Source organism: Bidens hawaiensis, unplaced genomic scaffold (assembly GCF_021521415.1).
Source record: "Bidens hawaiensis isolate Kalapana, Puna unplaced genomic scaffold, B.hawaiensis_p1.1 tig00030918_1, whole genome shotgun sequence".
Classification (NCBI taxonomy): Eukaryota; Viridiplantae; Streptophyta; class Magnoliopsida; order Asterales; family Asteraceae; genus Bidens; species Bidens hawaiensis.
The window spans coordinates 198,424-215,424 of record NW_027495184.1 but is presented as its reverse complement, the minus strand read 5'-3'; the positions used below and the strand labels follow the sequence as shown (position 1 = coordinate 215,424).

The 17,001-nt window shown below is 32.9% G+C and overlaps 2 protein-coding genes across 2 annotated transcripts; one reads left to right on the top strand and one right to left on the bottom strand.

Moving 5' to 3' along the window:
• The first annotated feature begins 8,897 nt into the window (after positions 1-8,897).
• LOC143581428 (abscisic acid 8'-hydroxylase 4-like) lies at positions 8,898-10,830 on the top strand. The gene is made up of 7 exons (XM_077064219.1): positions 8,898-9,097; positions 9,194-9,515; positions 9,607-9,756; positions 9,842-10,104; positions 10,202-10,265; positions 10,409-10,487; positions 10,570-10,830. Exons 1-7 carry the CDS (start codon positions 8,898-8,900, stop codon positions 10,722-10,724), a joined length of 1,233 nt encoding a protein of 410 aa, XP_076920334.1. The 3' UTR covers positions 10,725-10,830.
• A 1,578-nt stretch (positions 10,831-12,408) lies between these two features.
• Positions 12,409-13,245, bottom strand: LOC143581426 (uncharacterized). Its single transcript, XM_077064218.1, has 2 exons — positions 12,822-13,245; positions 12,409-12,413 (listed from the first exon to the last, which is right to left on the bottom strand). The coding sequence occupies exons 1-2, from the start codon at positions 13,243-13,245 to the stop codon at positions 12,409-12,411; spliced, it is 429 nt and encodes a 142-aa protein (XP_076920333.1).
• Between the last annotated feature and the right edge of the window lie 3,756 nt (positions 13,246-17,001).

Below are 17,001 nucleotides of genomic sequence, written 5' to 3'. Positions count from 1 at the left end.
AATACAAACAATATTACTGATTTAATTTGGTATTAGATATGATTTGTATTAGATACTGGTGTAAAGTATGAAGTTACATCATACTCCTATTTGTAGAAGACCAAATTACATGTACAGTGCTACTATAGATTTTTGGCTGGATTAGGTAGTTAAAAAAATAAAAAAAGGAAAAAGTGGTTTTAGGCTGCTAACTAAATTTTAAGTGCTATTAGATCATTTGTTATCCTAGATAGCGGATTATGCGAACACATCGTCTAACTTTTTAAGTGGCAATCCATGATGTCATCGTCCAAAAATGGTGGTTTGCGTAATCCACTATTTGAGATAACGGCTTCCACATGTAACAATTGGATAACTTGGACTGCCTGTCACTTAAAAAGTTAGCTGATGTGTCATCAAAATTCACTTAAAAAATGGCTACTATATCACTATTGTAACCAATGGTCTAACATTCGGCATATGTCCCGAGTACTCTCTCTAGTCAGTCACATTGATTGACTAACCATATAAAAGTTAATAATGAAAATTTAACATTGTAAACATAAGTGAGGGAGGGTTGAAACAAACTACATTAAATGCATGGGCAATTAATATAAATAGGGTATAATATTTGGCGGGAGTAATGGGTAGTGACACATACATACATACATACATACATACAGTGGTTGCACCAAAGAAATCTCCGGAACCGTTGAAAAAGACGATTCGGGAAATCAAGGGTCCCTCAACCCACGATGCCTGGTGCTAGCTAGTTGTACCAAGCCATTATATGGTGCCTGATATGACAAGATAACCATTCGATATATGCATACTTGATTCACATCCCTTGATTTCACATGGCCCACACTCACGACCACATAAAGTTTGGTGCACCTTGCACCGCCATATCCCTATCCTTGAAACCTCATTTATGTTTTACCCCAATCATTTTACCTGGGTAGTTTCCGATACCTGATGTGTAATTACTTGATTGACACTTGACGGGTTTAAGCTGGGTTCAAGATAAGATTTTATAATCGGCTATGTGGTTGGGATTTTATCTAAACCCGTCCTAAACTTGACCCTAACTCTATCCTAGAGGTGCAAAAAAGTAATGAGTTAGATAATAGATCGACCTTGCTTATTTATTAATAATATATAATGAACAAATAGACATATTTGTTTATAAAAAAAGTAATAGACTAGAATGTGTTTGAGCAAAATGCCTTTTAGAGTTTTAGTACGAGTCGAAACCAGGATCATATGGAGATACCTAGCTTTTTTAGTTTTTACTATAATTTTAAAATTCTATCATAAATTATTATTTACTAATATTTTTGGAAGGGCAGTAAATGATAAACTGGTCCCAATGTAGTCATGGCCGGCGCTATATAATGTTATTTAGTACAAAAATGTCGGTTCATAAACCAAACTGATCGATTTCAACTTTAAAGTAGATCCTATCATTGACTAAGGTCTACCGACTACCAAAACTTGGGGGCAAATGAGATTGATATAGGATCAAAATCTTTTTAGCGACCCCTCCTAGAGTACTAATATAGAGGGGAAAAAAAGGAAGAAAGGGAGAGAGAATTCAAACAATAAGTTATTAAATGTTCAAAACTATTACTTCTAAAGCTAGTTGTGATACCAATTTTTTTAAATGACCTACTTAGTACGTACTATCAAGAAAAATCTATATATACTATTAAATAAATTCATTTTGGCTCATTCTTATTAGTTGATTTTACTATATTCTAAAAATAAAAGCACTCACAGAATTTGTTACTAATAAAATAATTTAAAATTAAAAATCATAATAATCACTTAAACTATATAATAAATACCATTAAAGACATTATTTTTACTCATTCCTATTGGTTGATTTTACTATATTCCAAAAATAATAAGCTTTTATAGAATTTATTACTAATAAAATAATTCAAAATTAAAATATGTTATTAAAGAAATTCATTTTGACTCATTCTTATTAGTTGATTTTACTATATTCCAAAAATAAAAAACACTCATAGAATTTATTACTATTAAAATAATTCAAAATTAAAATCATAATAATCATTTAATCTATATAATCTATATCTATATCTATATATACTATTAAAAAAATTCATTTAGGCTAATTCCTATTGGTTCATTACTATAGTTTCCATACATACTAAGGCTTCTTAAGTTTTCTTGATAATTAAATAATTCAAAAACAAATAATATTATTCAAAAGTAACAATTCAATTCATATATTAATGCTAATGAATATGATATTAAATAAAATAGTAACTACTAATTTACATATGTGAAGTTGAATACTATTTAACTCTCTACACATTTTGGTCATATATATTCAACACGTAATGTTGGTGGGTTAGACACTTTTACATTAATGATTTTATAATACTTTATGCCGTTTGAAGTTAACCGTTATTCTTCATGTCAAGTAGACTAAGGTATGCTATTTACGTTTTCCGGGTAATGTTTATAACTTCCATGTTTTTATAATTATATTATTAACATCCAATAAAAAAGCTACAATTGTGACTTAACTTAATACTCTCTGTTGTCCCATTTTTCTAATTGTACGTTTTGTGTATTAAAATCCTTCATAATTAAAAGTTTTTTTTATTACATCGAAGCAGAAGGCAAGCGGGCAACAAATTGCGCCGATACCCCTTTTCAAATTGCAAAACCCAATCTTTTAAACAGCAAAACTAAATAGCACGTTATATACGTTTTTTTCTGTCAACATTTATGGTGTTCCTCATTTTCATATAATAACTTTGTTATATTATATTACAAATGTCTTTAAAATCAAAGAAGCGCAATTTTGTTCAATCAATGTAACACCCTAGCTAAAACGGAAACGCCTGAGTGTGACGTACACATTGTTCAAACACACGTGACACTATTAGGTAACCATAATAACATTATTTCATTTAAATCATCATGTAACATAAGTTTATCAAATAATACAAGTTGTAATAAATAAATAAACAAATGATAAGTTGTTCTTTGAATATCATATAGGCATGCTATGTGTTTTCTAACTTTCATCCTCGTATATTTACACCTGTAACATGTGTATAAAATAAAGTCAGCTATAAACATAGCTGGTGAGAATCTCACAGTTTGATATAATACGTAAAAATCATACAATTCCATGAAACTTGTGAAATGAGCACATAAGGGTTCTTTACATTCGATGCAATGGGCCTGAGTGTAAAGAACAAACGAAGGTCCTTTCCAGTTGGGGCTACCAACGTACTCGGATATGGGGTCCCTTTTCCACTCGATACAATGAACCTGAGTGCAGGGGGGCGTATGATCATACTTATTGAGGCAACCACTGAGCAAATATTCTGAGCAAGTAATCAAGTAAATACACAAGTCCATGTAATGAATTGTATTTTGTAAGCAATATCGTAAATACTTGAAATTTTGTAGGATACATATGCTACCCCCAAAAGTAATAAAAAAATGTTAAAAAGGGAGTGTGAAAAACTCACCTTGAAATGGATGAATAAACTGAAGTAGAAACCGAAGGCATGATAACGAAACCGAAGTAACCGAACGTGCGTTAAAGAAATCGAAACGATTGAACTTCCCGAACTATAATTAAAACAACACAAGATCTAACTATCGGGATTGAAAAACTCACAAAAGTAAATTTTAGAATGACACATTATTTACATTGTATTTTATGGGATATTAATATATTTAATGGAAATTTTAGCGTACTAAATATTATTTTAACTAATTTTTGATTAATAATATATTATTAATATGGGACTTATAAAGCACGAATTTAACGAAATATTTTTCTTGCAACACATCAATTTAGCGTATTAAAAGGGTTAAAAAGAGAGAATTATAAAGTCAACGAAAGCGAGAAAATATAATATTATAATATAATATTATTTAAATGTTATTTCAACTAATATGAGAATTTATTATAAAAAAAAGAATTCTAACGCTTATGGAACGTCGGTTTTAACGGTTGAACTTTGTCCAAAAACCATATCGTTAGTGTATTATAAAGATTAACAAGATAGAGTTTATAGTTAACAAAACGGAATTAATAATAAATAATATTAACGAGTTTTAACGGCGTTTAGTGAATAAGAAAAACTTGGTTTTGGATGAAAAGTTAGTTTATAAATAACTTTATTTAAATTAAAATGATTTTATTTGATTTTTAATAATTTATTTTGAATTATAAAAGGTTAAAAATAAAATACCAAAAAAGTATGCCATTCCGAATTACATTAATATGACCAAACCACTGGACCAAGCTTTCATTGTTGGTTAAAACACAAGAACAGAAATATAAGTATAAAAAGTACCAGTTCATCTTCCTCCCAAGAAAACCCTAGAATCTAATTGTTTAAAACCAGTCCATGTTTGATTATTTTGTGTTAGTCTACCGAGTAAAAACGATCAAATTGCATAAATATATTACCTGTTACGGTGACAGGAAGACGGTGATTGACGGTTTGGCCGGAATACTCTTTGATGGCTGATTATAGGTATTATCGAGTATATTTTAGATGGTTTGATGATATGGTTTGTGATATCGTATTATACCATATGTGTATAGGTATAATACGAATTAAAAAGAAAAAAAAATCGGTTTTTTTTATTATACATATATATATAATATGTACACACGTGTTTTTTTCTATACACATATGTATAATTTAAGGTAAATGATAATGTACATATGTGTACATTAAGTAACTAGAGATTAAATGAAAGTATACATATGTGTATAGGTATAATACGAATTAAAAAGAAAAAAAATCGGTTTTTTTATTATACATATATATATAATATGTACACACATGTTTTTTTCTATACACATATGTATAATTTAAGGTAAATGATAATGTACATATGTGTACATTACGTAACTAGAGATTAAATGAAAGTATACATATATGTATAGGTATAATACGAATTAAAAAGAAAAAAAAATTTCGTTTTCTTAATGAAACCGGAATGAAATATAAGAATTTTGGTTTTTTTACTTTTTTAAAATTTTCGTTTTTTTTTTGTTTTATAATTTTTTAAATATTTTTTTAAAGGTTTTTTTTAGTAGTCCAAAATGGTTCTCAAAGTTCTTAATTTGCCAATGGTTCTCTTAGGATCCTTACCCTATATATATATATATATATATATATATATATATATATATATATATATATGTATGTATTCTCAAATAACAATTGATTTTTATGTACTATCAATTATACAAAATGTAACATACATAATTTGTCAAAAAAAAGTAAACTAACATAATGAGATATGTTGTAACCATCCTTTTCAATGCTGATTGACAACATATTTTAAATGCATTTTAACACTTAATGTCGAAATTCAACTTTGGTTGTTTTTGTTAGCTTGTAATAAATAATAAAGGGAATATCTCATAGAATAGTAACCAAGTTTCAAAAGTGTTCCAATTAAGTCACTCATGTAATTTTTCCTTAAATTGAGTCCCAAAATCTTCAAATCGAGTCTCACCGGCTCTTTTGTGCGTCAAGAAAGAAATGGAGGATAAGATGTGGGGGTCGGAATTCGCAATATATGTGTTTAAATTTAAAAATATAAAAAAGTGTTAATTATATTAAAATTTAAAAATAAAATAGCGCATTAGTTTACCAACTATTAAAATTTTAAAGTATATTGTTTAGATATTCCTATTGAAGTTATGAATTTTAAAAAATATATTAGTTTCTACAGATATTAACACCGCATTAGTTTAGTTTCCTCAGTACAAATGATAACATTTTTTGGGTTCATTTTAAATACTTAGCTAATTCGTCTAAATCCAATTACATTATAATTTTTGTATAGTGTGTACGTATTTTTCGGCATGATGCTTCGTAAGGACGACAAACATGATAAGTTTTAGTTATATTTTTGGCAATATAATTTCTTATGTTAAGTCCGTAAGTTCTATATTATGTGTTTGCAGTATTTATTACAACATTTATTTGTGAAATATATATGTTTTTATAGATTTTTTCATGTTTATATGATTTTACATTATATTTATTTGTGTATTTAAATAACGTACGTGATAAATATTATGTTGTCATCCCAAAAAATATATACTACAAATTATCTTGTCATTTAAAATCATATGTGTTTGTTAAGCGATTTCTATATTTCCACCCGTGTCGTACACGGGTCAATAACCTAGTAAATACCATTAAAGACATTTTTTTTGCTCATTCCTATTGGTTATTTTACTATATTCCAAAAATAATAAGCTCTTATAGAATTTATTACTAATACAATAATTCAAAATTAAAATCATAATAATCATTTAATTGGATGCGTTTTCTCCTAGACAACCAATTATGGACTCGTATACGTTTCATAACCCTAATTTTCATTCCTTTCTCTCCAACTCACTGTTTGCAAATCACCATTTTTTTGACAGATGGTGTTATGTTCGCTAAAATGAATTATTAATTTTGTGATTATTAAAATGCATTTTTACATATGAGTTAAGGACAAACATAACATTTATTTAAAATAATTTGACACAAATACAAAATTTACAAATTGTTCAAATATATAAGCATATATATATATATATATATATATATATATATATATATATATATATATATACACACACAATTGACACCTTCAGATAAAAAGGCTTCTGTTTAAGTTGTAGAGAAGACAGTTTCCTGTTATAGTTTGGTTTTGCAATGATCATCAACAAAAGTCTAGGTCAGTCTCTAGCAAGGGTTGACATACTTAAAAGACCCGTTTTACATATGGTCAACTTTATGTAGATTTATCAAGAGTGAAAAATAGAGACGAACAAAAAATAAATACTTATTTTAGAAAGCAAGAGAAAGTTGCAAAGGCAGCAAAAAATATTGTTTATAAGTAAAAATTTGTCTCTTTTGAAGTTTATGTTTTAAAGTTTAAAATTTTGTTTGTGAACATTCTACTACGTAATGTCATTTTTTGTAAGTCCATGTCTTTTAATATTATGTTTTCGTTTGAATATAACTTACAATTACTTGGACGGCTTTTTATATTTCTGCCCGTGTAATACACGGGTCAATAACCTAGTGTTGAAATTAAAATTATAAATAAGCTAGCGTGCAAATGAAGACAATTACGTGTTTTAGATCAAAACAAAATAATTGGAAATCACTATAATTAAGGAAAATCTTTAGTAACGAAATCTACGTCATATTTGACGGAATTCAGGTCCAGCAGCTGCCCGCAACTTCAATCGTAGCCTGAGTTAATCTGTTTTATGTTCGGGTTATTTTTGTTCCGTTTGCCCCTATCATCTAGCTAATCCAAGTAGCTGTTGGCTCTCTTTGATATGCAATTTATCAACTAATTACAAAAATAACATTGTTGAGGGATACGATTAAACAAATGTGTATCACCAAGAATCAATTCCATTGGCAAATGCGAATTTACCAAAGGCAGTCAATCGAACCTCTATCGAAAAAGGGCCACAATAATCTTATTTGCGATAAATTACTTACCGAGAGATCACCAGCATACTACTTTACGATGGATCACCTACAAGTTTCATATCATCATCTAATGTGATTGTTTCACATGGTTTAACTGAATTATTATCGGCAACATACAAGCAGACCCTTTATGAATACAATTTAAATTTTAATTACACAAAATCAAATGCAATATATTTTATACAAAGACTGAAAAATCTAAGGAGAGATCCAACCCAAAATCTTATCATCATATCTAGCCATGGATTACCAGTTGATACACTTGATAGTCTGTCGGTAATTGTCGGTTTGACCATTGAAGTTCCATGGGTAATCAATCGCCTAGTGATATCGATCACTAGTATGTTTAGTAGTGAGAGCACATGAGAGACCGTAAATTATAACCCTATGCATTTAAGACAAACATGTTGGACGTAATTTCAGACTCCAAGTAACAAGTTGATGAGCTTGAAGGACCATTGTTGACAGGCTGGTTATAATTGATTACCGATTTCTTGAACTTGGCAGAAGCCCCTTCTAGATGAAGTTTATGGACTCTATGGAGAAAAATCAAGAACATGAAACATTCGCACGAATCAAAGTTGAGGGCCTACCATGAGTCCATGACTACCATGCACTTTATGCAAGTAAACGCAAGCCACAAAAACTTATTTATATATACTGTTCAATTGCCAATATTTGTTTCCAAAAATAGATGTTTTCCCTGATTGAGGTCACCTTAGATTCTCATGTTGTTTTGCATGCCGAAAGTGGGCCGTATGTGTGGCCACCATTACAGTGTAGAGATTAATATTAAACTAGCTATCAAAGCAGCTGGAAGATAAGGATATCCCTAAACATGACATAACTATAAGATTTTCTCTTTGGCATATATTGTTTGTCCTTGTATGATCTTCATGGGTTCTTTTTCCCCATGAATCTTGATTAATCCAAAGTTATGTAATAAAGACTAGGTTTGTATTAGAAATGTTTTGTTATGACCCCACGATCTAAGAATGCTATTTTTAAACGACACATTGTTCCTCGTTTGTTTTCTGTATTGATGTAAACACTACTTTTTAATAAAATATAACGAGATTCATAAAAGGGTGATTGTTTGGATATATATTATAAATATTTTGATCATGTTGTTTCAATTTTCTCTCATTAATTATCAATATTCTTTTAGATATAGGTTGAGGATTTCGATACGAGAGGCGCATACGTAACGTATACCAAGGCTTTACCTCTTGTGGTGATAGACTGATAGTGAACCAAATATTCTGGCTGATCTGGATCTATATAAACCCCATGACCCCTTACTTTGCCCTCAACTAAAAGTAAAGGATCCTCTCCACCAAAAAGAATATCCCACACTGTTAATTAGCCCATGCAAACCAAACATTCATGAGGCTTTTTGCAACTATTTTCTATGTGACTATCTTTTTATCCTCTCTTTTCTCATATTATGTATTCAAGAAAGAAAAGAGGAGGCACAAAAGTAGAGCTAGGCTTCCCCCAGGCTCAATGGGGTGGCCTTGCATTGGAGAGACACTCCAAATGTACACCCAAGACCCGAATGTTTTCTTCGCGTCAAAGCAGAAAAGGTATAGTATGCAATATAGTTTTAGCGGATGTGCAACTTGATAATTCATTAGCGTATATAATATTTATAATGTCATTGTTTTTTGCATCATGATCAGATATGGAGATATATTCAAAACTCGAATACTCGGATATCCTTGTGTTATGCTAGCAAGCCCGGAAGCAGCACGGTTTGTACTGGTGTCTCAACCTCACTTGTTCAAACCTACATACCCGAAAAGTAAAGAGAAGCTGATTGGGCCATCAGCACTGTTTTTTCACACCGGAAACTACCATGCTTGCATGAGGAAGTTGGTTCAAACCTCGTTTTCTCCAGAAGTAACCCGAAAGCTGATTCCTGATATTGAAAAACTAGCGAAGTCTAGTCTGGAATCATGGGCCAATGGTCAAGTCATTAACACTTTTGAGGTGATGAAGAAGGTACTATTTTACCAATGAGTCACATTAATTCCTGTGTTTACTTCAGCCCATTGACTTGTATAAATACTAATCATGTATGGAATTTGTGCAGTTTGCTTTTGAGCTGGGCGTTCTGTCGATATTCGATCAGCTGAACAAGAAATATACAAATGAACTGAAGGAAAATTATAACATCTTAGAAAAAGGTTACAATTGTTTCCCATCAAAGCTACCAGGAACTGCATATTATAAATCTTTAATGGTAAAGAAGATAAAGTTTCCACATTTTTCATGTATTATAGCCGATTCGCATAACTAAATGCATCGATTGATATGAAAATTTGTAGGCAAGGAAAAGGCTTGATCAGATTCTTGTTGAGATTGTCCGGGAAATGAAGGAAAACAAATTCTCATCAAACCATCTCTTGGGTCATCTCTTGAACTTCAGGGACGAAAATGGAAACGTATTATGTGAAGAACAAATAACAGATAACATCATTGGCGTATTGTTTGCAGCTCAAGATACAACAGCCAGTGTTCTCACATGGATATTGAAATATCTAAATGATGACCCCAAACTTCTAGAGGCTGTTAAGGTAAGATTCAAAAAGTAATTATATATCCTTTTAGAATGTAATTATGATGTAATTCTATATATGCGCCTACGTGTCATGTGACATTGTTTTTATAGAATGATCGTACTGAAGAACATCCACAGCTGATGGCTGCAGGGAGAGCAGATGGCAATTTGTGAATCCGAATGTGGCGAGAGTCGGTCCTTGACTTGGCCAATGACAAGGAAAATGCCACTAACATATAAAGTATGTACTGAGCATATAACTAGAAATGTTTTTGGTATATGATTTGCGACATGCTAATCACTATTCACTAATATATATGCACATCAACTTCAGGTAATATTAGAGAGCCTAAGGAAGGCAAGTATTATATCTTTTACTTTTAGAGAAGCAGCAGTGGACGCCGAATACGAGGGTGAGTCAAATTCGATATTTTCTAAACGCTTATAATCGTTTGGAAAGTGATTTTATGTGACTAATGATGGACATAAACACAGGATTCCTTATTCCAAAAGGATGGAAAGTGATGCCATTGTTTAGGAACATTCACCATAATCCAGAATTCTTTGCTGAACCGGAAAATTTTGATCCCTTCAGATTTGAGGTATGGAATGCAATGCATGCCATAGTTAAAAGTCTGAAACATACATGAGTAAGCCTAAACCAATATAACTATAAATTAATATTTAAGGAGTTTATTGTTCATTAATTCATTATTGTTTCGCAGAATCCTCCAAAACCAAACACATACATGCCATTTGGTAATGGAATTCACGCTTGTCCCGGAAATGAACTTGCAAAGCTTGAGATGCTTGTTCTACTCCACCACATGCTCACAAAGTATAGGTATGTTGCTAACATGTGAACATTAAAACAACTAGGAATTATTGAATTAACATAAATTCTTGATTACAAAAAGTACTCGTAATTCGACCATGCTGATTTTGTTTTTGTCGTTGATTTTGAACAACAGATGGGAATTGGTGGGTTCAGCAAACTTAATACAGTTAGTCCATTTCCAATTCCAGAGCATGGCCTCAGAGCCAGATTTAAGAAAGAATTTTGACAGCCAACAAGCGTTTTCTCAATCAAGAACGCCTAGTTAATTCAATTAAAATTATCATGTGCGCGTACTGCACGCCCTATATTTTTTTTACCGGGGTCCAGCTACAGCTACATATATGCATATCCCAATTCTATTGTATCCATATGTCAAAAGTGGCATAGTAATTTATTATCATTGAGCCCTTAATTATGGGCCATATGTATGCAACAATAAAGAAAACGCTCCTATTATGCGTTAATTATTTGGTTCTTATCTTACACAAAAACACTAAACTCAATGGCATTAATTATTTAAACCTAAAATATTTGAAGTAGTTACCACTTAACAGTGAGCAAAAATGCAAACTGAAATCATAATTTTTTTTATTTTGTTCTATTAGCATATATATAATCAGGACTAGCTTTTGAACCTGTGTATTACACGGGTTTTATCAAATAATAAAGATAAATAAGGTCTGTTATTTCAGTTGTGGTCTCAAAATACTTATGAATTAATTTAATATAGACTTGGAAAAAACAAACAAGGTTAACGAAAAGTACTAAAATAGCAATATTTTGAAAACACCAGGTGTTGATTTGCAAGAAATTTAAAAAAAGGTACCAAAGTTGTGTAGTTAGTCAAACCTTAGGTATGAAAATGACACTTGATTCAATTATGAATATAATTCACACTATGTTATAACCCATTTAACAAAATGGTATTGACCCAATAGCTAGAATGAATGAGATGAAATATTAGGAATTAAGTGAAATGTAGGTTTGACACCTAAGCTTCAACATTTTCTTTTATTAGTATTGTAAGATATGATTATATGTATAATCAGACAAATAATATTAGTAAAAGAAAGGAACATGAGGTTTCCATAGATTGCTCCTAGAATTTTCCATGTAAGCAAAGGGAGCATTAATCTCTCCAGCAAGCAAGAATGAATTACAATATATAATTTTAATGCTGTACACGTACATATTCAGATCTGAACAAGATCCAAGTATTAATGGCTCATTTCTATATATATATAATGTCTCCATCCGTAGGAAAAAAAGGTTTTGTTTTCCATTGAAGAACAAAATAAATCCACACTCTAAACTTAATTAATAACAAGGTTGGCACTATATTACAAAAAGTATAACTGCACAACAATATACATGCCTTAAATACACAAAAGATAGGGTTAAATACTTTTAAATAATTTTTATAACACCATCTGTTTAAATATTGCCAATTAACTAGAAATTATGCAATGACTGAAATGAAAAAGGGTAGAAATTCCTTAAGCTGCAAATATTTGTACAGAATACAGCAGAAACAGTTAAGTGACTTCGCACACATCAACTTCTTAAACTAACACTAATTAGAAATACCAAATAAATCAGAGGAAAAAGAACCCTTCACCCTTAGTAGTAAACTGCATGATTTCCTTAATTACTCCTTGGTAAGGTCACTAATATTGATTGTTTCCTGCAAAAAATATTAGTGAACATTAGGAGTTTAGGACAACTGTGTCTCTCCAAATAGGTTTTCATACAACAAATTACTCTTCTAGTTTACATAGTTCCATAAAGATTCTTTTTGTTTGTAACTCAAAATCAAGTATGATAATTTATCATGCATACTTGCCATTTTTCATCCAAAATAACTCATTTTGTTTTTAATATAAGATCAAATGCATGCAGGCTAGCTAACCTGTGAACTTGGGACAATAAATAGTAAGTTTGGTTTTTGCTTCATCAATGGTTTCTAAGACTCCAAGATTCTTATTATCACTTTTCCCGCTTTGGTTTTTTCGAAGTCCGAACTTCTCTCTCCACCATCCTGTTGAGATCTTATTGTTGATGAACATATCATCATCATCATGACCTGAAAGAAGCTCATCTCTGAGTGTCACCACCTTCTCCTTCAATGGTGGAAGTTTGCCTTTGAAGAAGACTTCATCTGCAGAATTTGAAGAAAATGAGGGAACCGAAAACTCGAAATCAGAAGACACAGGAGCTTCTGTGTAACTTTCTTCATGGTGATTTGAATCAATAAAATCATTTGAGAATGAGATTCTTGGGTCAATGAAGCCTCCTTGCTTTTCATTTTTTACTTGGACATTTAAGCATGCCATCTCCTTTGATCGGTGTTCACAACACTCACTGGTTTTAATGATATAGAGGTTGTGTGGAATATGGCCTGGTATTTATACACAAATGTTTCTTCTTTAGTTTTAGTTTTTATTTCTTGTTTTGTTTATTAAAGACATCACCTTTACACATTGGATTTAAGGGAAAATCTCCGGAATAATTAAGTTGGCAATAAGATTTTTACAAAATAGTCATTTAAAAAGACCAAATCAAAGCTTGACGCCTCAGCTTTTCCGCAGTGAAAGCACCATCCTAGTCAGCACTAAGTAATGGTAGTGGCCGTGGAAGATAACTTTAGATTCACTCGTGTATAATGCTCGGTGATCGATATAGAAGATGTTGGCTCAATTGTTGTTTGGCCCAAGGGTAAAGTCCAGTCCAAGAATTATTAGGGTTTATTATATTTGGTAATGTCTTAACTAGCAAGTTTGGTTAGTCTATATAAGCCGAGTTATGGTTAGACATTATAATAAGAGAAGTTGATGTAACCAAGTTAGGGTTCATCAAGAGTCACACCGAGTTAGGGTTTGAGAGTTTGTAATCAGTTTCTTGAGTTATATTTTCTGATTAATATAAACTAGAGTTAGTCGTTTTATTCGTGTTGATTATCGATCTGGGACTTGAATTGGTATCAGAGCCAAGTTCAAGAAATCGATAATCGGTTGGCGGCGAGCGGTGGCATGAGGAAGAAGCCGGAGATCAAAGTCGCGATTTGAATTCGTTCCATTCGCCGTACAAACCACAGTTCACAAAGCGAGCAATTCCAAGATTCCGGTGAGTTGTTCAAGAACGTGAGCAGTTTTTGGTCGAACAAGAGTTGATACAGTCTTGCAGGAGGCATAAACCGACTTGTTCGTTCCAGTGGTGGTACGGATACGCCGAGGCAGCGACGTGAGCGGGTATTGTTTCGTCTGGCAGCAAGTAGGCTGCTCGGGCAAGGAGGACAAGAAGATTCCATTGATAGGGTGTTGTAGCAAGCGCACCAGTTTTTGAACGGTTTTTGGATCAAGGTCGGTTGAACTAACTTTTGTTAATAGTAATTGATAAGTTCCACAAAAGTCAAGGGCAAAAGATTTCTGCGGTGCCTATTGTTAACTATCGGAGGATACAACAGAATTCAAGAAAGTTTATTTTTGGTTCTTATGAGGAATTTAAGAAAATTTAAACAAGTTAGTTTATTTATTCTTTTTGGTTAAACAAGTTGGTTTAATCACTCTTGGTGGTTATTTTGATTTGGGTTGAATAAGTGGGTTTAATTCAGAGTTCTTATTTTATCGTGTTAAACGAGTTAGGTTTTAACCAAGGTTTGATTTATTTTGTGAGCAAGTTGGTTCGGTTCTAAAAAGTTGTTCGGAATTGATTGGCTTGCATTTGTGTCAAAGAAGTGGAGCAAAGGGGTTCGACGTTAATGGCAGGTGACGAAGAAAGACCGGTAATCCAACCCAAAGCGAGTGGGGGATTTCGTTACAGGTTCCAAAGCTGAATGGAGCTAACTACATCACATGGGCGATTGTGGTGGAAGCGATATTGGATGATCAAGACCTATGGGAAGTTGTTCAACCAGAAGAGGGTACGGCTATTGATGTGAAGAAGAATAAAACGGCAAGATCGTTTTTGTTTCCAGTAGTGGATGGTGATATTCTTCTTTAGATTTCTCAATACAAGAATGCCCGAGATATATGGACGGCTTTGAAGGCACGGTATGTTGGGGCCGAGCGAGTTTAAAAGGCTCGACTGCTATCTTTGAAAAGTGAATTTGAGAAACTCAAGATGGCGGAAAATGAGACTATTGACGAGTTTGCAGGAAAAATAACAAGTATGGTTTCAAAGGCAACGAGTCTAGGTCACGTGTTTGAGCAAGATGTCTTGGTGAATAAGTTACTGGATGCGGTTCCAGACAAATACTTCCAACTAGTAGCCTCAATCGAGCAAAGTGTTGATCTCGAAAGTTTGATGTTTGAAGATGCTATTGGAAGACTTAAGGCATTTGAGGAACGTCTACGAGGGAGAGAGCGCGCTTCAAATTCACAAGGTCAGTTACTTTTCAACCGATTGGAAGGTAGTTATAAAGGCAAGTCGTGTGATCAGTCCGGTAGCCGAGGTAAGGGTTGGTCGAGTTCACAAGGGCGTGGAAGAGGCCGTGAAACCGGAGGTCAAGACAGAGACGATGAGGACCAAGATGGTTGCGAAAACCAAGGTTGTCAAGGTCGTGGGTTAGGTCGTAAGGGACAAAGAAGAATGAATGATCGTCATTGTCAGAAGGGAAGAAAGGATAGATCGCAGGTTCAGTGTTACCATTGTGATGAGTTTAGTCACTTTGCGAGTATGTGCCCGAAACGTATGAAGAAAAAGGAAGAATCTAATTTAAACAAAGTTGATGATTTTGATCCATCTTTGTTTATGATAAAAGGTAATCAAAAGACGCTTTTACTGAATGAAGACGGTGTGATTCCAAAGTGTTTCGAAACCGAACCGATGGAGAAAGATGTTTGGTATCTCGACAACGGAGCATCGAATCACATGACGGGTAATAAAGCGTACTTTTATGAATTGAATGAACAAGAAACGGGAACGGTGAAGTTCGGAGATGAATCTTGTATTGATATTCGGGGAAAAGGGTCGATCTTAATTGAAGGAAAGACGGGGGAGCAGCGCCTGTTGACCGATGTCTACTACATCCCGAGCCTACAGTGCAATATCATAAGTCTTGGTCAAGCAACGGAAGGTGGATGCGAGATTCACATGAAAAATGATTTGCTAACCATTAAAGATGATACATGTAAGCTTTTGATGAAGGTGACAAGGACCAAGGACCGATTATACAAGATTAGCCTCAAGATAGCAAGTCCCGGTAAACGAAATAGTATTGGAATGAAGAATTTTGCAGGTAGGGATATTCAAAGTGTTGGACTGAAAGATGACAAACCGGTTGCGAGTCAGATTCCAATCACAGATCCAAGTTCCAAAATTCAAAGTCCAAAGAAGAGTGTTCAAGAAACTAAAAGCGCGGTCAAGAAAGTGATTCAAGCCCAAGGGAAGGCGTCTAATGATCAAACGAAGCAAGTGTTACTTCAAGCTAAGTGGAGCCCAAAGAACATTGCAAGAGATCATGAAAAGCCTTGGGGGAATCAAGAAAAGGATAACAAGCGTGAAGTTGAAGATCCGCCAATTTTGAGTCGGAAATTAGGGGGTAAGTTGGGTGAGTCGGATACAACAATTGGGGGGTGATTGTTGGCTCAATTGTTGTTTGGCCCAAGTGTAAAGCCCAGTCCAAGAATTATTAGGGTTTATTATATTTGGTAATATCTTGACTAGCAAGTTTGGTTAGTCTATATACGCCGAGTTATGGTTAGACATTAGAATAAGAGAAGTTGATGTAACCAAGTTAGGGTTCATCAAGAGTCAAACCGAGTTAGGGTTTGAGAGTTTGTAATCAGTTTTTTGAGTTATATTTTCTGATTAATATAAATGAGAGTTAGTCATTTATTCGTGTTGATTATCGATCTGGGACTTGAGAAGAACACAATCAAAATATGATAACTTGGTTGCACAACAAAGTATAAAGAACACATTTAATTGGATAATCGATTCAAGGTTTAATCGAATATCTTGGTTCCTATCCAATATACATTTTGGAACCATTACATACATAGTATCATAGAATAAGCGGTTAACGGTGGCTAAATGGCATTTGTTACAGTTGCACGGTTTTGGCGCCAACCGCCAATAAAAGCAGTAAC